General features: G+C 44.9%; 1 protein-coding gene across 1 annotated transcript; it reads right to left on the bottom strand.

Moving 5' to 3' along the window:
• Window positions 1–718: 718 nt before the first annotated feature.
• smad6b (SMAD family member 6b) lies at window positions 719–20,244 on the bottom strand. Its single transcript, XM_062389777.1, has 4 exons — window positions 18,740–20,244; window positions 15,768–15,824; window positions 15,048–15,125; window positions 719–1,621 (listed from the first exon to the last, which is right to left on the bottom strand). Exons 1-4 carry the CDS (start codon window positions 19,536–19,538, stop codon window positions 1,080–1,082), a joined length of 1,476 nt encoding a protein of 491 aa, XP_062245761.1. The 5' UTR covers window positions 19,539–20,244; the 3' UTR covers window positions 719–1,079.
• Between the last annotated feature and the right edge of the window lie 1,838 nt (window positions 20,245–22,082).

Raw genomic sequence — 22,082 nt, 5'->3', positions numbered from 1 at the left:
GCTACAGATTTGCCCTGTGTGCACATTACTCCATAGTTTTAGAGCCACTAAAACATAAAAGTTTGGAAATGCCGCTGGCTCCATTTTAGTCTGGACGGAAAAAAAACTTCAAGTTTGGAAATGATGACGTAGACACTCACAACCACTTGCTAATTGGGTCTGTTCAGTCAGGACATAGCACGACCCCCCCTCCGGGGGATTAGCCTTAGTATTAGCCTCCACTACCGGTGTAGAACGCAGCATGGATAATTTATTACCACTGCTGCTGACCCTGTTGTCTTGGCTAACAGCTGTTCTGCATTTTACAAAGATACAACTGCGTATGAGTCAAGCTAATATTCAAGCAATTTGCGACAATTCCTCAACAATCAAATGCTTCCTGCTTACACCTGTACGCTCATGCCCACTGTATGTGTGGTCACGTTTTTTTTTTAGGTATGTAGTATGGACCAGGATAAAACTGATGCTGAGCCAAAACCCTCTTATGGACAGGGATTCTTTTAAAATTCGTCGTATGGATACAGCCTTGGTATAAAATATTGCGGTGGATTCAGATTTGTGATGGTTTGCATTTCAGACCCATCACAACAGGTAGGGTTTGGCATACTGGTGTCCTCTATAACTGAAGTACCAATACGCTTGTGAATATACCTTTAATAAGCATTAAGAGAGAAAAGTTTAATAAACCAAGTGCTAAAGATACAGACCAGACAAAGTATTAATATGCGAATACTTTATTATCAATGTGTGAATGGTGTTAGCTTTTCGTCTGGATATTAATAGTATATGAAAACTATACATCAAATCCAGGCTCATCCTAATTTTGCTGTATAATTTCTCAAGTTGGTATTGAAAGATTCTTTATCTTTATATATATTTATATATATAATATATATAAGCCAAAGTGCATTTTCCATTTTTTTCCTCTTGTCCATATACACATTGCACCATACATAAATAATTACATTGTAAAAATGACTCCGTATTTACAAGTATAATATATATTTCATATAATATATAAAACTTTATATTAAATCTAGGTAGATGATATTTGGGATAGTTTATGGGGTCCATCTGTGTTATCTATGGTTGTTGAGGAGGATCTCCAGCCAGCAGGGGCAGGAGGTGATGAACTGTCTTGAGTAGCAGGGGCCCCAGCCCTTAGCAAAGCTGATGCGCACACTGTTGGGGTCGTAGGGTCCATCCAGGAGGTCCGCCTCTGTGGTGTGCCGCAGGAGGCTTGAGCGCTCATAGTCAAATACCTTGATGGAGTAGCCAGGCATCACCTTTCGCACCACCAGAGTTCTGCTGCTGGGCATGTCCAGAGTAGGGGAGTTGACAAATATAGGGTGCTCGCTGCGGTTATACGCCCACACACCGTCCGGCTCTTTGCTGAGGAGGATGCCGTAGCCGATTTTGCCTCGTGTGCGCTGTACGGTGCTGCTCCGGTGTTCCAGGTTGAGCTGGCCCAGGCAGAAGCCCGTGCCCTGAGGTAGATCGTAGAAGATGCTGACGGAGTGCTCATACACTGTGTAGAGGCGACCCACACGTGTGCGGTGCTCCCAGTACGCCACGTTACACCAGTGGCTCTGCTTAGGGGCATCAGGCGACATACTGGCATCTAGAGGAGCAACAGAGAGAGAGAGAGAGTCATTAAACAAAACATAAACAAAAGCAAACAGGGCCAGTAAAAAGGAAGGCTTGAGTTTTAAGGGATTAGCTATCACTTTTTATTGTTCAGAGCAGATGGCCAAACTATAAATACTGACGGAGGCACTGTATTGAAATCTAAGCCTTGTATAAATACCACTGCATGCACATCCGTCTCACACACACACACACACACAAACGGCATTCTATACATATCCTGGCGGTGGAGGGTGTAGCGAGGTCAATCTGAAGTCCTGAATTTCCCTGCTCTGCCTCAAGAGGGCACTGTAATGATTAAATTCTGACCACCCAGCACAGAGCCCTGTTTCGGCTGCTCACACATGCACTTTCAAAACACATCATGTGTAATAGAATCAATTCAGGATTACACACAGTGTTTGGACTAAAACTTGACAAAAATAAGTTCCTTCAGTCGTGTGACCGACTGACAATGATCTTACTGTTTAATAAACCATGCACTGCTCCAAACAAAACACGCGTTTCTTCTTACAGTGGGACAAAGTTGGCATCTCATTCCTAAACATCTCTGTCCAGTAAATTAGCTTGTTAATTCAGTTTTCATGGCTGCAGTCTGTGAACTCTTTTCAGTGACAGCCCCCAGCACTCCACAGTGAGTTACTGCTCCCTAGGTAGACTTCTATTTTCACCATACTGAACAGACACCACTGCTGACTGCTCTCAGACGCTGCTACAGTCCACACCGCTCTTAGCTGTCATACACTCAAGTCGCTCATAAAAATCTGCCATATGACGAGCGGAGAGAGGAAGTAACAGAGTTCCATGATGTCACATCCGTCTCTTCACCCTTTCCTCCTGGAGAATGAGGGTGCCTCTTTCTCCTCTTCCCTCATCTTCTTCACATTCCACAAGAGTGGGGGTGACGGCAGAGGGCCAGGCAGGGGGTCCCCCTCCCCCTCCACCAAGCTCTTCCCCCTGCTGTGGGCCCAGGGACGGCATTCAGCTCCCTGACAACTTAGCACAAGCCTGTGACCCGCTGACCCCCCAGCCTTCATGCTATCAGCTCCCATTAACTCACACACAGAGTGATGCCATTATTTTGCTTCAGAGAGTCTATTGGCACAGAGGATTTAAAGCCTGGGCCTGTGGCCCCATTCCTTTCAGTCTCTCTGCTCTCAGGGCTTAATGACCGCCCGCCCCATTAACAAACGCCTTTAAGGTGGAGCATCGCAGATCGCCACAAACCAAATGTCTCACCCACCTCCCACCAAACTAAACCTTTCTGCTGAGTGACCCACACAAGTAAAGTTTATTCAGAGATTAGCAACAAAACTTTGACCAGACCTGCACAGACAAAGAGCCTGACTGGTTCAAGGCTCTCTGTGAGTGAGTGACTGAGCGAGCGAGCAAGTGAGCGAGAGAGAGCAAGCGAGAGCAAGAGAGAGAATGTGTGGGGTGCGGGGGAAGCTGCACACAGACTCTCTGTGTGTTTGCGCACACAGTGATGGCTGAAATGACCCCCCTCTCTTCAGGGGCCCCAACATGCATGTGCCATTAGTGAATTCCACACTCCAGCTCCTCCACTCTGAGCTCAGCTTTTACTGCAGTGTGGCTTGGCCGCACAAAGAACTCAGCACCCAACTTATTTATGGCCCTCTATTGTCTCAAATCAAACGAAGCCCACACATCAAGGTAAACTCACTTTGAAACTGTGCGCACAAACACAAAGAACCGAATGGCTACCATCTCTTCCTTGTTTAGATGGAAGGACTACAGCAAAAACGATGTGGTCGACGGTATCTTGTTTTCACACGTCGCCTGCAACGGAGGTAGCCAGTGAGACTGCGAGGACCAGGAAGAGGAATGAGCAGGACAAAGGTTAGAAATGTATCTAATGATAAGCCTGAGGGAAGACAATGAGCACGCCATGAGCCAGGCCTTTTCCTGTCGCTCTGTTCTGCTGAGCGTCTACGTGTGTCTGTGCGCACATGTGTCTGTTTGGAGGAGGAAGAAAATCAGCCGGCGTGTTTGTGTTTTCATCCTGAACTGTGTTTTGTCTAGGTGTGGCGGGGGGGCGCTGAGGTGAGTGCTCTGACAGAGGAACTCATTAGGATCTATTTTACAGCGCAGAGCGACCATCAATAGTCGGGCTGTTTGGACACCATCACCACAGCAACTAATGCCTCCACGCTGGCTTCTGCTCAGTCTTCTAGGTTTTTAAGGAAGCATTGTTTCTTCAGCCGTGTTTGGATATTCAGTAAATATTTATCTACCTTTTTCAAATTGACATAATACAGACTGAAGCAAGGTTTAATTATGAGTATATGACGTAGATACAGGTTTGGCCAGGGCTCAGACCAAACCTAAAAGTCAGACATGAGGCAAAGGGAGGGCGTGCATCTCCCTCCTTCTGACCACAGCAGCGACACCCAACTCCCTTTGACTTCATGTTGGGCTTTCCGAGGGTCTGTTCAGGGCGGAGCCACGATGGACTGGGAGCAATTACTGGTGCTCTGCATCCATTTAACCCTGCCACCTTTTAACAGCTCCGTTTACCCATTAGAATAGTGGCGCATGTTATTATTGTTATTTTATTCTCAAAAGCCTCTTCTCTTAGTGTCACTCTCAGAGTCAATGGATGCAGCCACAACATAGCTGCTCCACTTCCTCTTCCTGTAGCCACAGGCAATGATCTGAGCTCAGATCAGCTCCCACGCTACTTTATCACAAAAGTGTAGATACATACAGTAGCTCTGTGGAAGCTATTTAGTCTGAAAGTTTCCATAGCCATACAGATGCAGAATAAAGTGGCTACTTGTGTTCTAGCACTACGATAAGGACAGTCTCTGTTTGGCTTCATCCGAGTGTTATGAAATAAGCAAACATACAACACAATATAAAAAGCCCACTCACACATTTCATTGAATTAAACGTAGCCTTGTAGATGCCTGTAGCTGCACGTACTACATGTCTCCGTACAATCACACAGTAAATAAGAGATATTTAACCAACGCTACTCCAGAAAGCCTTCGGCGTTGGATTTCTATGACAAGGCATGAGCTCCATGGAAACATGTGAAAATGTAGCTTTTCAGTTTACCTCTGGTTGGCCTGATTGGAGGAATTCAGAAAATCAAAAGCAGGAAATAAGATCTGACAACAAACACAGAGAGAAAGCAAACAGTGACAGGAGCAGACAGGATTTGAAATGTCAGCTACAAGTGGTCTTGGTTTGACAAGTCACTCTTGTGCATGAAAAATGAGAGCCGATGAAGGAGGTTTAGATCAGAGCCTGACTGATATATTGGTATTGGCATTAATGTTTTTAATGCCAATAAAAAAATACTTTTTTTCTTTATAATAATAATAAAAAAAGTTTCATATACTGTTTAATGTTACTTTTACTGTTACTTAATATATTTCTCCATTTAACACAACCTGCCCAAGCACTTTTCATATAGAAAAACGCAGATAACACAGCTATGAGTTTCTTTCACTCCAGGGCAAGTCTGGGTAGTACTGCTAAGTACACAAAAATGAGGGTTTGAAAGTCTCAATGGCAATCCTTGATGATCATCCAGTAATGCTTTAAAAGACAGCATGAAAAGGGGGGGAGGCAGAGCTGCCCCGGGGTAAACACAGCTCTGCAGCCTTGGAGTGAGATGAATGGGAGGCCGAGTGTCAGGGACAGGCAGACAAACAACAGCTTCCCCTCCGTGCAAACATTTCCCCACCAAGCTCTGGGGCCATCTCCATTATACATCATCTCTCCTAATCCAGAGCAGGGAGCAGAGCTGAACTCCAAAACTTTGCTGAGGAGGAAAGCAAAAGAAAAACACCATTTCCAGTCCCTTTAAGCAGCACATTCAAGAGGAGGGAAGCAGCAAGGAGAGGAGGGGGAGCAGCAGTCTCTCATCCTGTGCCAAGGATTAGATTCCCCTCCAGCTATTAGACTCGACCAATGAACTAGTCTCGCATAGCCAGACCTATCTCCATAGCGCTGTGTCAGCACTAGATAATTATCTGACTGCACCTAATATCATTCTGCTATAGAAAGAAAACGATCTGGCTTGTTTGTATTTCTTCAAACCATCAACATGCAGGATGCAGTGACGGCGCCCCTGCAAAACAGTGTTGAGATGGAACTTGTTTAGGTGGAACCTTTGCCCTTGGGCAGGGGCGAGCTCTGTTGTTAAAAAGGCTGATCCCTCACAAAGGAAAATACAACAAAACTTATGCTAATGGAGTCATTGCACAGTTCAAATCTACCTCAAAACTTGCAAGTGTCAGGGTGTAGGTTGTTAACCTGGAGGCTGCTGTTGGAAGTGGAAGGGGAGGATAATGACACCTGATATAGGTGCAGGTTTATATGCTTAAGATAAACTGAGAGGAAAACTGCGCCTACGTTTTATTATTTGTTAGATTTTAATTTAATTTACAAGCAAACTACTAAGTGGAATGAAAGCAACCCCCCCCCCCCCCCCCCTCACAGTACCAGAGTATGATATGGCTTTCATTCTGCAGACAAAGGTTCCTACAGAAAGACTGTAACCCCTGAGCAGGCCACATTTAGGCTGGCGTCTGAGCTATCGCTGCCATCAAAGTCGGCTTTATCAGACAGACACGCTAACTGGAGCTGCTCTTATATGTCTATGGATTTTTCTCCCTGAGGTCTGGCCTTTCTCTGCCGAGAGAGGGAGAGAGGGAGAGAGGACGAGAGAGATAGCAAGAGAGGGAGAGAGATAGGCTTGGAGAAAACACTGTGGGAGCCCGAGAAACTGAATCCAGTCACTAAGCCTGGCTGGTCACAATGGGAAAGCTTTACATTGTCATCCACTTCCTCTCCACTTTCCCTCTGTTTCTGTTTCGGGATGACCCCATGAGGGAGGAAAAGTGCTGTACCCTTGATAACAGATAACAGAATCCATAAATTAAATCAATAAACAACAGAGTTGTAAACTCACAGGAAGCTAAGGAGGCTAGTATGGAGGAGCCGTCTGGGTGCGCCGGTATAAGGCCACTGGTTCGAAGGTTTTGAGGCTCTGTTTCTAAGGGCAGAGAATGTGCTGCTCATTTCCTCCAAAGCTCTGCAGTGTGTCAGAGACATAGAACACAAGTGATGGTGGCGGGGCAAGCGAGGCCTTATGGGAGTCTTCCAGGGCATGTAAAGGCCCAGTGAGAACTGTGGGGGATGTTTGTGGATGTCATATCCACAGGCAGCGTTAAAGGCCAGCGGAGTCTGCGAGAGCACCGAAAGCAAAACACTCAGTGAACATCCTGCTGGGTGGCTGTGGCCTTTCACCTCCTCATACAACCTATCTGCTTGTGTACGTGTGTGTGCACGCGCGAGTGTGTTTGTTTGTGAGTGTGTGACGGAGTTTCGAGCCAAGTCGGCTGGGGCGTTTTGAGTCGTGGAGACCCTGCACATTCCTGAACACACGCCACGCCCCCCCCTACCCCCCTACCCCCTCCTCGCTGTGCCTCCTAACTTCCTACTCAGGTTAGGCCTGTGGGGGGTTGGGGTGCACCAAGAAGGTTGCTTACTTTTGTGTCCTTCAGCCGTCTTGTTTGGTGAAAACATCTCACCAAATCACGTCTTGTGAGAAGATGTATCGTTAATGTGGTCTTTGAACTAAACTATTCCTCTGTTTTAATTTATATATTTTTCTTCAGAGTTGACTCACTTTTCTTCAAGGAAAAGCATGACCCTACATAATGGTGGAAGCCGACGTTAGCTGGCCTGTAAACTCAAGCTATGTTGAAGGCATGGTTTCAAATGAACAATAACAAGGAACTCTATCATTACAACTTATATTAGTCTGACTAATTTAAGGCGAAAGGCAGGTATTTGGTTTCCAACGGACTGGGAGGTGGAGCAGCAATGATGGACAGAGTTGCTGTTCAAACAATGGTTTCCTATTGATCGGCCCAGTGGATCAGAGTCTGTGAGGAGAATGTGTTCTGTCAGGATAATGTGGCACCAGAGTTTCTGTTTCAATCACAACACTTGCTGGGCTGTAACCCACACTGCTCCACTGCGGGCACCCAGACACCAGCTCCCCAAACAAAGACAACTGTTTCCCTCATCTCCGACAAGTCTGCCCGTTCACGACTAGCAAGACATTCATTAAAAATGCAAGACTGAACATTTCCAATAATTCACTAAGTCCTTCCCTGTCAACATCTGCAAAAAATCTTGAAGTTAAAGGGAATGGCAGGATTTCATTAAGTAAATTATGTGCTGGCAGTCACAGAGAGGGGAAGAGGGGGAAGTTACAGCCAGACCTCTAATCTAAACCGTACCCTGAATGCGACAGCCTGACTGCACGTACTGAGCTGCACAGCCAAGACTTCAGCAATACACACAAATAAAAGATAAGTAAAACACACATTACAAAAGTCAATGCGATTTTCCCTGGTGAACAATATCAATGAGAAATTTCCTATGAGCATGTTTACGACTTGTAAATACAACTCGCAAAACCCTGGTCCAAGAATATAATTTACTTTGTCGAGTTGTAGTCTGTGTACAACCTGAGGACATACCCTTGTACATGCTCAGGAAAGAGAATACCTCGGTGTGAAGAGTGAGGTAAGCCACTGTAAACTAGGTATTATCAGCATTGATTTGTTAGACCATCACTCAAAATAAAAGTTTTCTGTGAAGATTAAAAAGCATCAGCTTTTAGGCAAAAGATCAGAGGGAAATTATGTCAATCATTCTTGGCTCCATGTTCGGACACAGGAGTGGAATGAAGACAGCAGATCAAGTTCAAGATAAGGACAGAGGAAAAAAACTCAAGTGACTGTCTCTCAGTTTACACGTGTATAGTGGTGAGAAAATGAAGCAGACCTCGATACGCTGGGAGTTTACAGTTCATCCATCCACAATGAGCTCCTCTCCTTTCCCTGTGGCTGTAAAAGGCTTGTGTAGAGATGTCGAATGACATGGGCCCCTACAGTTAATCCACACACAGCTTTCTGGAGGCTCAAGAATGCACCGTCTATTCTGAGTTTTAAAAATACTGTCAACCAAAGGTTCAGGCACAACTGTCAATGCTCCTCTGGGGAGAAAGGGGGGAAAAACATCTTAAATCTATTTTCGCCGGCAATCAAACCACAGGCCTAAATCATAGCTGGCCAAGGCCAGTGTCTGGATTTATAATTGTGGGTAAAACAGTCAGAAAAAACAGCATCCACAACTGGCATCTCCTTCACTACTTTATGCCAGGCAATGCAAAGCTAGCACATTTACAGTGGCGAGCTCAAACAGAGTATTGTTCCCCCTCTCAGTCTTGTGAGGAGGCACACTAAAACACTAAACCAACAGTTGGACATTCCATACATTTTTAATGGCATTGCACGCTCCTTATTTGTTGCTGTAACCCTGTGCCCTGAGCTGAATGAATGGGGCTATTGGTGGAGGCTGGAGCTGCGCTGTGGTGTGAAGAGGGAGAAGATGGCAACAGCAGTCTTCCACAGGATGAGCTCACTCACTTTGTTTGCTAAGGTAGAATATGGGGCAAGAATTATAGCCCGAGCACACGTCCTGTTATTTCTTCTGACTTTATTTTCTCTCTGTGTGGCAAGTCCCAAAGTGAAACACAGTCCACATTATCCTGCAGGAGCACAGCACACTGTGCAAATTCAGATGACAAGCACAACACTGTGAGCCCAGACTCACAGGCACGTATGAGGCTGTAGATTAATCTTTATTAATCTTGAGCCCTTCAGAAGTCAAACACCCAGCAGCACTGGCACCACACGGGTTTGCCAAGCAGACACAGATAAATACTAAGCTCAGCAGGTTCGTTTCTGTTGACATGTAAGTTTCGGGCTACTCTGCTTTAGATTAAGCGCTTTCACTCTGCACATAGAGGTCACATTACCTCACCACGTCTAGGAACTGTGACTCTGGTTCTGACGGGAAAGTCAACTCGAAGAGCAAACTTTGTGTAAAAAAAACACAATGACGACGACACTCCCTCCTTTCAAGTCTATGGGACAATTTAAGATGATGAAAAGTGCTTCGTTCAAACTCACATTTACGCCATCGCGACACAGACGGCCAACACTGCAAACAATTTTCATCAATAAACCTAAAGTAAGGCTGGTTGTTAATGCCGTAATACATATTGTTAATGAGCTTATACGTCACACATATTGTTGAGCAGGATCTTCAATGTCATAACGCCTGCCAGAAAAACTTGAAAGTGGACAATGCTGAGAAAGGGAAAATCAAAAAAGGGCTTATCGCTCTCATCAATGGCGCTCTTTCTATGTGTATGTGTGTTAGGTAAGGGGAAATGGAAGCCAGCCTCCCAGGACAGGAACGGATACTTAAGACGAGGACTGTGGGTACAAGCTCTACGCCACTGCAGAGCGAACACAGCACAAGACCCTTCAGGATGTAAAGCTCCAACCCTCCGCCCTTAAAATGGACTCTTGCAAACTGGATATGACAAACGGGTGAGGAGAGCCCCCTCACGTCCCCCGAGATGCTGGCCTTCTCTTCAACATTCCTCAGTCTCCCCCCGCTGTCAAAGGGGCAATTCACCGCTCTGCATTGCTACAAAACCCAGGCAGCTTTTTAAAACAGGATGTTTGTCTGAGGCCTCCTTCCCCTCAAATAAACAATCCGCAAAACCTGATTTCGGGAGGCAGGGTGGAAGCACTCGAGTCACATTATTTCCACATCCCGTATCCTGGAGCATTGGGGCTCCTGAGGGAGTGTGGGCGGCCAGGCGCTGGGAAGTCTCAGGGCTGCGGTGGAAACCTGAGGCCATGTGCCAGGCTGCAGGGGGAGATGAACCCAGGCTGCCTCGCTCTGGGGTCTGTGGGACGGAGGAGGGGGGATCATGCCTCGAGGTGGGGAAGGGGACATTGCTGACATGCTCATGCAGTTGTCACTCCACCTGATCGTACCTCTGTCCGCACATTGCAGAGTCAGAATGCAGCCACGGCAAAAGAGCATGTCCGCACAATGGGAAAGAGATACTGTTTGCAATCAACACACCACATACTAAAGTGATGCAGAAAGAATAGAGTTACAGGATGACAAATAGTAGTGTTCAGCTGAATATGATGGTTCCTGAGCTATAAATGTATCATTAAGCCACCTTATGTCACTCAGCATCACACTTACACCCAGGGGAGACATGAAATAGACTTCAAAGGTCCATTCATAAAACACTGAGGCCCCTGCAACAAACTGAAGACATGATCTGACGTGCAAACAAACACAACAAGATATTTCAGAGCAAATTAGATTTGCAATCTATCGCCAATCTTTTCGGATGTGTACGGCAGATATGACATTTAATTAGCGTTGGCAGAAGTGGAATCACATGCCTTCAAAGTCAGATCAAAAGGTATAGGTCCTGTCTTATCTGCTTTTATCAAGAGAAGCATCACATGCCTGAATTAGTCTAATCATTCCTTGCATTTTCAGGATCATTTCTGACTCTGGTACAGACAGCGTGAACAGTTTGATGCTTAGTGCTGGCCTCTTCCTGACACAGACAGGCAGGCTGCGATTAGTATTGACTGCACAATTTAATTTGCTTTGCTCTTGCTTGTGAATGTATGTCAGTATGCATCTGGGTGTATATGAGGAGTGGATGGAAGAAGCTTTACACATGTGTTTTTGTTGTCCCAGTGCCAGCGTTAACTGGACCTTCCCTGGGCAAATGGTTCAGTGCCTCATATAGGGGTCCTTCCTATCCATCTGCTTACTGCCTTGTTCTGCCTGGAAGAAGCAGTCAATACCAGAATGGACCTAACACAGGGTCAGTCTGTACTAGAGACATCCAAAGAGACAGAGCTGACCCCCTCTCCAGAGACTGGCCAGCATGTGGAAGGAGATTACGGTATGGGAACCCTGACTACCTGCTGTTGCCCCTCTTGCCTGTATTAAATATAGTCTGTGAGTGCGGCTTGGACTGAACCTGTCTGAGCCTGAGAGAAAACTCACCAGGCCTGAAAGGCATTCTTTCTTGTGTGCCCAAACACGACTTGAGCCAAATTTCTTCCTCGATTACAGGCATATACAGTGTAAAAAAGTAAAGTAGAGAGCCCAGCCAATGTAACCTAACCCAATCCGAATATAATTTCAACATTTTTGTCCAAATCCGACCTGATGGCCCCAACGAGTACTGGTGGGCTTGGGTCAGGCGTCCACACTCTACGTTGTGTAATCCATATCCAGCAACTTTCAATCTCCTTCCACCTCTCCGGTCCAGAGGAAAATATGGAAAGGAAATTGACTCAGGTCAACCTGCAGTTCCTCTGTTTACTTGATCCTACGAATCTCAGTGACCCCTAGATTCTCACATGTGATCTAAACTCACACCAACATGTACACAAAGTGACAAATTCCTCTGGGTTGGATGAGGACGCATCCTCAAATGACTGAAGAATGCAGGCAGACCTGGAGCCGTGATCTTATACTGGTCTGATCCGGACACAGAGGAAAGCTCTGCATCATTAATAGTACATTAATACATTTAATAAGAGTAATCACTACACAAGGGTGACCCTTATCTTCAAAGCCTGAAATTCAGAAGTAGCAAACCAAGTTCATCTGTGCATGGCTCCTCATAATAAAGATAATAAAAAGATATAAAGAGCTGACCAAAGCAGCGTTGTAATGAAACAGAGCCCCCAATGTCAGAGACAATGTGAGTGACATAATGAAGTTAGAGTGTCGGGGGAAAACACTCCCTCAGACATACAGGAAGCAATGAGACCTGCTTCAAAGAGCTTCACTCTGATGACCACACGACCAGGCCCAGGCTGTGAGGAAACAGGTGTGTGGACAGACACCAGCACAGGCACATTCCCTCACACACACACACATACACACACACACACACACACACACACACACAGCACCGAGGTACCATTCCAAAGCTGTGCCCTCTTGTGACGTAAACACACACCACAGAATGCCTGGTGCGGCCGTTTGTGAAACAGCAATGTTTAAATAAATGATTGGGAATATTCTAAATGTCTTTTGCCACTAAGTAACTAAAAGTATGAGTATTAAGGCTCAGAAATTAATAAAATAATGTGCACGTGAGGAAGCTTTTTAAGACTGCATGCTTAAGAACATTTTTAAACGACTGTAAGAATCCGCCAGAGGGAGCAAACCAATCTGAACTCAACTCTAACCTTAATTCAACACTGTAAAGAGTATTGATTTCGAGACATATTCTTAATTAACATGGTACCAAGTAATGCAAAGCAGCAGGAAAGATACTTTCCAAATTTCCATGAAACGATACCTTCTCGACACTGTTTGAAGCGGTAGAACAAGCTTGTCTACAGAACCATCCCCTCTGATCAGTTTCTCTGCCATTGTATGTTGCCGAAGAATGCTCAGCGGGTATTTATGTAGCCCCGGGCTGCAGACTGAGGTTGATTATTTGACTCTGACACACCCACACCCATCCAGTGCCCCCCAGACTTGCTTTTAAGAGGTTTACTTGTTCCTGCAAGAGGGGTGTAGCCTGTATCCCATACAACTCTGGTTACATGCTAACACCCTCTCTACCTGTGCTGGGGGGGAGATTCACAGGGAACGTCATCTCGAACTATACACATTCAGCACAGGATAACCTGAAAACTCCTGGTTTGGCTAAACGAGGTGAAATACTTGGTAGAGATTCTGAATCCCTGATTGCTCATTTTCTTTCACTCAACGCGGACTCCCTTTTTGTATCTAAAATCAAATAACCGTGACGCAGTCCAAATGCAACGCGATCAGAGACAAACTACGCAAATTGTCTCCCAGCAAGGACAACGGACCCCCCGCAGAGCGCCGGTCATTCTCCTCTCCTTTTCCAAGTTGCTGAGTGTGGCACAGTCGATGCAGAGCGATCTGACCCGGCCTGTACAAGCAGCAACACAGTTTGAAGAAACCAAAGCCTAGCATGTCTAGATCCTCCCTCCTCACCACAGTCTCTGAGGAATTGTGGTGCGGGCTCTGACAAGCCCCTCATTTGTTGACTCAGGGAGTGTCGCCGAGCCATGCTGAGGTGGTGACAGCATGTGTACCGGGGAGGAGGGGGCCCTGGCTTCCTCCTCCTGAATACTTCACTGCCAGGTAGCCATGTCAACTCCTCAGTTTCTAGGCCTTGGAGCCATGGCAGAAACTTTAACAGCGAGCTCCAAAATAAGGGCTATGACTCCCCCTGTCCACACGATACTATAAATGCTGGCTGTAGCCCTAGAAAGGAGGGGGGTGGGCGTGCTTAACTCTTTGCCATGAGAAAGGAGAGTTTCGTCTCAAATCAGAGGACAGGACTGTTTCTGCTCACTTCCTCTGGTATGGCCACATTCACAGCAGCAACTCCATTTCCCTGAGCCCACCCCTCCCTGCAGCCCACTTACAGCCAGGCAAGATAGAGTCGTACGTGTGAGTGTCCGTGCACATGCATGTGCACAGCTATGTGTGCTTGTGTGTTTCTGAGTGAGCTTGGATCTTATTACAGTTTGATCCCACTCAAATATTTCTGAAAGAAAAACAGAGGAGGGGAGGCCAGCTCTGTGGCCAATGCACACGCCCCGCTGAACCTCTGCACCGCTCACAATGAAACCTTTATCTTAAAAGCCACGACTGTTCATTATGGCCCTTAATGAGAATAAGAATAAAGAACAACATCTAAATTAAATTAGCAATGAAAATGTGCACATTCATCCAGATACACTCAACAGCTACACAGAGTTCAGCTCTGAACTGTGTTAAAGAACCTGATCTTCATTCAGACATTTTAAAGAAAAACAAGACACTGTAACTTTGAAATGGCAAACGATTCATAAATTGCTTTCTAATTTGTATTATTCTTTACTCAAAAATAAAGTTCATCAAATACTTATTTGTTTGTGTAGAAAAGTATTGTATTACTCAAACTATCAATTTAACTTTTAGTTAAGCGATTCAATGTCATGCTTTTGTTTTAATCAAACAATTTAGTAATAATTTAAATGATTCATTAAGTGAAAGCTATTCTCCTATAATATGAAAGAAATAACTCTTCATTCAGGTAACTTGAAAGACACACTACACCACACCAGTGCCACTACTACATCATAAACATCATTTGAGGGATATATCCAAAATCAAGTCAGGAAAGAAATAAAGCTGAAATACTAATGTCAAAATATCCCATAGTCACACTCCCTTCTATGCATCATATAGCATATTAAACTATACAGTATACCACAACAGAAAAACTCTTACAACAGATACAGCGTAAAAAGGACAAATGAACTTGACTGACGACTTCAGTATTTACAGACGGGCTCCCTCTGGGATTATAAACCTTTGGTAATAATTAATGTCTAAAATCAGAGTGAAACATTTCGGATATTAACTCCTTTTATGGAGAGTGACGTTGGTTGGAGTAGCACACCCACCTGAGAATTCCCCCGGTGTGATGTTTGGTGAGCTGGCGGCCTCGGTTTCAGTGTAAGACAATGTGGAGTCTGACAGATCTGTGGAGGAATAAAACAGAAATTAGCCCTCCATTTCCTGACAGCAACATCTGCTTCTCCTAACACAGCAGCTACTTCTGTGTACGTCTGAAACTCATTCTTATTTTCTATCGAATTCAAAACGATTAACACCATTTTGGGCTTCATCCCCACAGTGGATAACCTGGCACTTCACTGACAGGCTCTTCCTGATGACACCCTCCACTAAATGCCAGCAGAAACCTCAGCCGTACTCAGGCTTGCAGCCCCAGCTCGCAGCCAGGCTCCAGAGTCCCAGCAGCTCACAGTACATACTGCCCACATCATATTGCCCACACTGGCTCTGGCTGGCATGCTGACATTATGCCACATGCTGGCACAGGTCTCATCTCAACGCTACCATGCAGTTAGCTTGTAACCGTGCCCAAATACAGCCATTTAAATTCTTCACATTGCTCGTATGCCTGTTTCTTTCTGCTGCAAAGGAACCTCAACAAAAGACTCATATTTACTTGTGATGTTTAAAAATACAAGAATCAAGTAATTACAGCTCTGCAACCTATCAAATATTAATATCAAATCCAAACGAAGATCAATAACAGAGGATGAAATGCAAGGCGTGATTCAGGTGATACACAGATCATCTTTGTGTTGGTAACTCACCCAGTGGCTTGTGTTCTTCATTGGGGGAAAGCCTCGAATAAGGAGGTGGGGGTGACTCTGTAACACAAAACAGTCAGGTTAAATTCACACCCTGATAAAGATCAAGACACACACACACCAAAGAACAAACACACACATTTTAAAGGTGTTTTAAATTCTAAGAGGATCTATCCGACATTTTAAAAACCCTGGACTGATAGAAGTGTAAGAAAATAAGGTGAAATCTTCCGGTAAAAATCTTCAGTGGCTGATTCACTGTGAGGCAAAACTTAGACAATAATTACTGCTCTTATACTGTCAACACCACATAGTACTTGTGTTTCAATCTGCAGTTATACAAACTTAACTGAGCATTGTTTTTATATCTTGTGTGCAGTTATTGTCAGAAGACTTTGATAAATGCCTTCACAGCCAGCCACAATAGGAGCTTCAACACACAACCCACAACAGATCCATTTCAGAGTCGACAGCAGGACACGTCTTAACTCTTACAGCTTTGTGTCTGCACCACAAACGCAGATCATTTTGCTCAGGATCCAGTTAAAAAAAGCCAATAAAGCCGACAGAGAAGTGCACGTCTGCTTCTGTTATTTAATCACATATTATTCAACTGAAGCAGTAATAACTACGACCACACACTAACCACGACTTTTAGTTGGTAGTTGAGTAAATGGAGTAGAAACTGCTTTTTAACTTCACTGGGTTTCAAGGCCTTTGACTTTATCTCGTAAAAAACAGGAGAAATGAAGAGAATAACTTGCACAAGAAGGAAAGCACAATAGAAAGAAAACTTTGCGAGCACACTGTGACCTCGCTTACAGGGAAAAGGGGAAGGAGAAAAGCATAATAGCAGCGGGTCCTTTAAGAGTGGCGGCAGTAATTGCCAGGATCTGAACTCAGTCACTCAGATACACAGCTAGTCAGTCTGGCGCCAGTAGTATGCAAACTGTATATTATCACCACTCCTTCACCTAAATAGCATGAGGGGACCTTCTTAGGACAAAAGGGCTTTTAAAGCGCAACTTGAAACTGATCTCAATGGAAAAGTATAATGCCTGGCTAAATAAAAGGAAAAAGTTTTTGTTCGCTTCAATCCAAGCTCTCTGCCTCACATTGTAAACTGTTTTATTCTTTTAAAAAGTCTTATATGAAACCGATGCCAGGGGTTTACTTTCAAATAATTCAACAAACCAAACAAGTAGATTTAATTACAGTTGAAAATGTCTTGTTTTTAGGATAGGTTAGACTTTGTTTCACTAAGGGTTAAAAAGGTTTTACAATTAAAATCGGGCTCATGAAAGGAGTGTTATTCTTATACAATTCCATACTTTCATTCCCTTGTGCAAACAACGTAAAAAAAACAGTGGTTAAGGTCTTGATTCACAGCCCCCCTTCTTGAATAGCATGAAAGAAATACCAGCTCTATTTGGCCACGCATGAGCGCATGTGAGCTATGCATACTACAAGCCTTAGTCCCAATATGGGGTATGTGCTTCTCTCCCTCTTCTTATAATTCATCTTGCTAGTTTCAGTGGAAAGAAACACACACAGCATCGCCTGACATCCTCATCAGTAGGGGCACTAACCAAACAATCCGTCTATCCAAACCAGCAAACACCACGCAACCTTTATGGAGCTCTTTATAATACTGATCAGTTTGTACTGTGCACACTATATTCCCCCACATTTGCGTGCTCCAAATTCTGATATTGCTGGACTTCTGACTTTTAAGAGCGCGTCGCCGCCAGCTGGCTCTAGAAAACAAGAATGTTATGGAAAATCCTCCTCCCGTGCCAGTGAGAACGCAGAAATACTGACGCTTGCGTCTTTACACATGATACCATGCGTTGTCATCAGGTCAGCAGGGTCGAGTGGCCCAGTGGTTAAGGTGTGCCAAATCGCAGGCCTGTCCCCTGCCAAAATTCAATCTGTTTAATATAGGTCAGGAAGGTTCTGCCATAGATAGCTCATTGATGGTGGAAAACAAAGCTCTGCTCCTTCACCACACCACCAACTACACTGACACACACACATCTCAGTGTGTGTCTATACATTCAAGTGGTATACCTGTGGATGGCATTGGCCTACATGGCAATTACCCTCCAGGAAAGAGAGGCAAGAACAGCTGTATTGACAATCACACTCACAACAATGACATGTTCTCATACAGACGTCATGTACTGGGTGTTATTAAGGAATCCACTGAAGATTTAAACAGAGGAGCTGTAAAGACAAGACAACACCAACAACTTAAAATGAATGGTCCAGCCGTCACAGGGCAGTGTGAGTGGACCTCTGCTTTATCACCAAACCATATTCAAATGCAACTTTCCAAGCAACTTTTAAAGACAAACGACAACATCTTACATGCATTTTGATATTATTTTCCTCAAATACACCGAAAACAAATACTCCAGGTAGCATCAGCTTAGGACCAAACTGACATTTTCTGTCAACCTTAGCTCAGAGTGATATTATTATTGTTCACCTTGCCATAAGGACGACCTTATTAATCATTAACTATTTAATCAAATGACCAGCCATTCTCTATCTCGGTGTGTAAAAGTAAGCTAAACAACAGAAGACAAATAAAACAGAGAACGGAAAATGCCTGAATATAGTTTTCAATTTTAAAATCATGAAAAGTTAATTTCTGCCTTGGAATGATGAATATGACCATTTCACTTCTCTTTGAAATATCTCGGTGTAATAATTTGGAAATATCTGAAATGCAAGTTGACCAAATGGGCCTACTGTAAAACTGCATCTGTAGGATTCAATTCTGCATTCCTCGAACATGTGCATTTTTACAAGAAATGTGTCCTGAATGAAAACTGCAAAGAGAGAAAGAGGAAACCTGGGCAGAACATCACAGACCCGGAGGCCTTACAGTTGGCTGCTGTTGGACTATGAAAGCTGCATGGAGCCGGGTGCTACACGCAGACTGTGTGTGTGTTGGCAGACGCTCTTACCTGGCCCACAGAGCCGGCTGTAGTGATAGGGGTTGCAGCAAACTGACGGACCGTCCAATTCCCCAAAACTCTTACACTCACAGAGCGGTTTGAGCTGGGCCGAGTGCTGGAGGTCGGACCAGCGGTACAGTTTACACACGAGCAGCTGTGGGGATGCCACATGGCCGCCCAACCTCAGCTCTGTCCGGGGAAGCAACACACAGTCGCTTGGCATCCCTCCCCTGGACTCCACCGCCTCCAGTAGGATATCCAGCGCCCTCTCCTTGAGCCGCTTCAGGAGAGAGTATGTGGCTGACTTCAGTTCTTGATCCAACACGGTGCGCGGCATCGCCTCCTGCGCCTCGGGAGAGCCGCTATTCCGAGGTCCGAGGCTCCTCAGCGCGAAGTGACACGACCCCGGATCCGCGGTCCCCTGCGCCGTCTCCGGGCCCCTGAGCTCGGTGTGGTCCCGGTCTTTGAACAAGCAGCACGTCACTGTCCTGCACTCGCTGTCCTGCACGGATCGGGGGCTCCCGTGCGCCTGGACGCACACCGCGCCCCCATCTTGGTCCGACGTGACCCCCGAGCCCCTGCTCTCCGCGGGGCTCCGAGTGCACAGCCCCCCCGTGTCCCCTGCGTGAGACCCGCTCGGGGTCATCGGTCTGAACTCCGTTTTGGGAATCTTCTCCGGGTTGTTGCAGTACAGATCGTCCCTGCAGCCCTCACCAGTTTGGCCATTTCCATCTTCCCCTTCTCTATCTGGGATCAAACGGCTTCTCCAGAGTCGCCGCACAAGACCTGAGCGTTTCGTCCTGAACATACGACAACTTGAAAATCGAGATGGGGTCTTTTTATGAATGTTTTCAATCTACTGATATCGGGATATTACAGACACTTTGACGGTCGGTGCAAAACATTAATGTGTGCGGAGCGCCGTGCGGTGCATGCACAGCCGAGCGACGAGCAGTGCTGGCGAACCCGCAACATTAGACTCAAGGCTGTTTTGTTGCATCTACAACAACGCAACCGCGCAATAAATGCACCGCAACATTCCGATCACAATGCATTCATTTAGCCGATTAATCCGATTACAGCGAAATCGGCTGAAAAGTGTGATTTTATAATCCAGGTACCGCAGCGGAATGGACTCGTTAAACCTCTGTTACGCACGAATGAAAGAAAGCGGAGTACACAATGAGATAACATAACCCACTTAGAAACATAATCCAGAAGCAGCAGCCTTCTTCATGAGACCGACTCGAACAGTTCAGGACTTTTAACAGCCCCAGGTTCTACTTTCTAACCGGCACGCAGCGCATGAGGTACTTCGAGGAGGTTTAATCCCTGGGAAATGCACTAGAAGTCCGGATCCTTCAGATGTCTGTGCACCTCTTCTTCTTCTTCTTCTTTCTGAAACAATCCAAACCAAATATCCATGCGAGCTGACGCTACACGGAGAGGATCAATCCGGGACCGAGTCGCGCTCCTGCTGCTCCACTCAGTTCTAAAGCAAACTGCAGCACGGATCCCTTTCTTTCTCCGTTTCGCTCTTTTTCTTTTTTTCCCCCCCCACTCTTCCTCACACACACACACACACACATGCACACGCACGTACACACTCACGCACACTCGCACACACACACACGTACACACACACGCGGGGCCCCCGAGGAGAGCGGTGGAGCCATTGGCTGACTACCATCATGTGCTAGTCTAGACACTTTGGCGGCTGTGAGCTGCACTGATTGTTGCGCAAACAAGGTTTCAAGTTTCTTAACTCTTAAAGGCGAAACACCCACGTCTCTCGTTTTAAGTTAAAGTTACTGAAACTTATTTACATCCACTGCATCCGCTATACGTGTAGGATGTGACAGGATCTGAGCGGGGAGGGGGGAAAATACCTTTCAAGTGGAGGAGTGGGTCCTTTTTTTTTTAAAATCACCAATGAAAAGTATATTTAAACTTTAGGCACTGGTTGGGAAATGTTGGAGGTGTCAACACTTAACAAATATTGGTTTTGCTCCTCACTGTTGTTTATTTAGAGCTTTTAATATGGATTATGAAGAGTAAAAAGTAAACAAATGAATAACAACTCATAAAAATATATCAAGAATACACTGACATTCATAAAAACAAATCAGACAGTTGGCAATTTCATCAGACATATTCACATAAAATGTAGGAATTTACATTAGACACAACTTCAACACTCTGAACTCATGAAAGGACAGTATGTAATATTGTGGAAATACTTATTAAAATACTTTTTAGGTGTGAAAAGATTTCTACTGTCAATTTACCTTTAAATTAGGAATATTAGGAATTATAACGTTTTTTCAATGAAAGGGGCGGGCCCAGGGGTGCAGCTGAAATCTGATTGGCCCCTAAAATGCCTCTACTCAAACAACAGAAAAACAGTCACTTACTGACATTATTAAAATAAAATTGTCAAAAAAAAAAAAATGAATCTTTAAACTTTTTTGATGCCCAAAATGTGCTTAGGCAAGAATTATTTTTTTAAATAGAATCAATGACGTTTCGCTTTGACAAAGTTATAAATTCAACAGTTAACAGGGAATGACTTGAATGACTTGAATTGTGCATGGATGTTGGACATATAATTGGCCCCTCTGGGTTAATTGTAGACCCCTGATCTAGAAAAAAATCGTAGATCTGTCACTGATTCAGGGCTTGTTTATATGGCATCAAAAATTATAGGAATCGTTTAAGTAGAATAACACAGTCAACATATATGTAGAAAGCACAAATAATCGAGTGCTTTTTGCAAATGGCAACACAAGCCCAACCACTCTGCTGGGGCTGGACTCATGCATTCAAATGAATGAAATTAAGATGGCTAAATGTGTCTTCCAGCTGAAAAACAAGTGCATGTTCCAGCAAACCTGCAATCTCGCCTGGTGTGTGGACCCTGTGCACGTAGCCTGAAATGAAGGTCAAGAAATCAAGCAAGCATCAAGGTCGTCATCAAGCTAACCACGCTTGGCTCATTGTAGACGATTTGCTCAACGGTCTGTGGGAACCCAGACACCATTCATTTTCCACCTCCTTCTTGAACACAACATGATCTGATATCAAACGTACATGTGCTCGGCCCTGGGAAGGTACATTCAAACTGTTTTTACTGCAAAAGTGACTACTAGTGGTCGGTTGGGGCTGGTCAGAGTAGTGTCAAGCAAATAATTGATACACATGACAGTGCAACTACGTTATAATCTAGACATTTGCAACTTCTAGTAATTTATTGGTGGACAAATATGCTGAAATGATTTACAAAAAGCTGACGTCAGACCGACAGATTCATCAATCGGGCTCGACTGTAAACCTCCTGTGGGTCACACCCTTC

Source organism: Platichthys flesus, chromosome 6, assembly GCF_949316205.1.
Source record: "Platichthys flesus chromosome 6, fPlaFle2.1, whole genome shotgun sequence".
Classification (NCBI taxonomy): Eukaryota; Metazoa; Chordata; class Actinopteri; order Pleuronectiformes; family Pleuronectidae; genus Platichthys; species Platichthys flesus.
The sequence above is the reverse complement of the archived record's forward strand: the minus strand, read 5'-3'. Positions and strand labels throughout refer to the sequence as shown.

Coding starts and splice junctions, on each gene's coding strand:
- smad6b (XM_062389777.1), bottom strand. CDS start 19,538: ATGTTCAGGACGAAACGCTCAGGTCTTGTGCGGCGACTCTGGAGAAGC. Junction 15,126..15,767: donor TGAAGAACACAAGCCACTGG/GTGAGTTACCAA, acceptor ATTCCTCCACAG/ATCTGTCAGACTCCACATTG. Junction 1,622..15,047: donor CACACCGGGGGAATTCTCAG/GTGGGTGTGCTA, acceptor TTGCTCCTCTAG/ATGCCAGTATGTCGCCTGAT.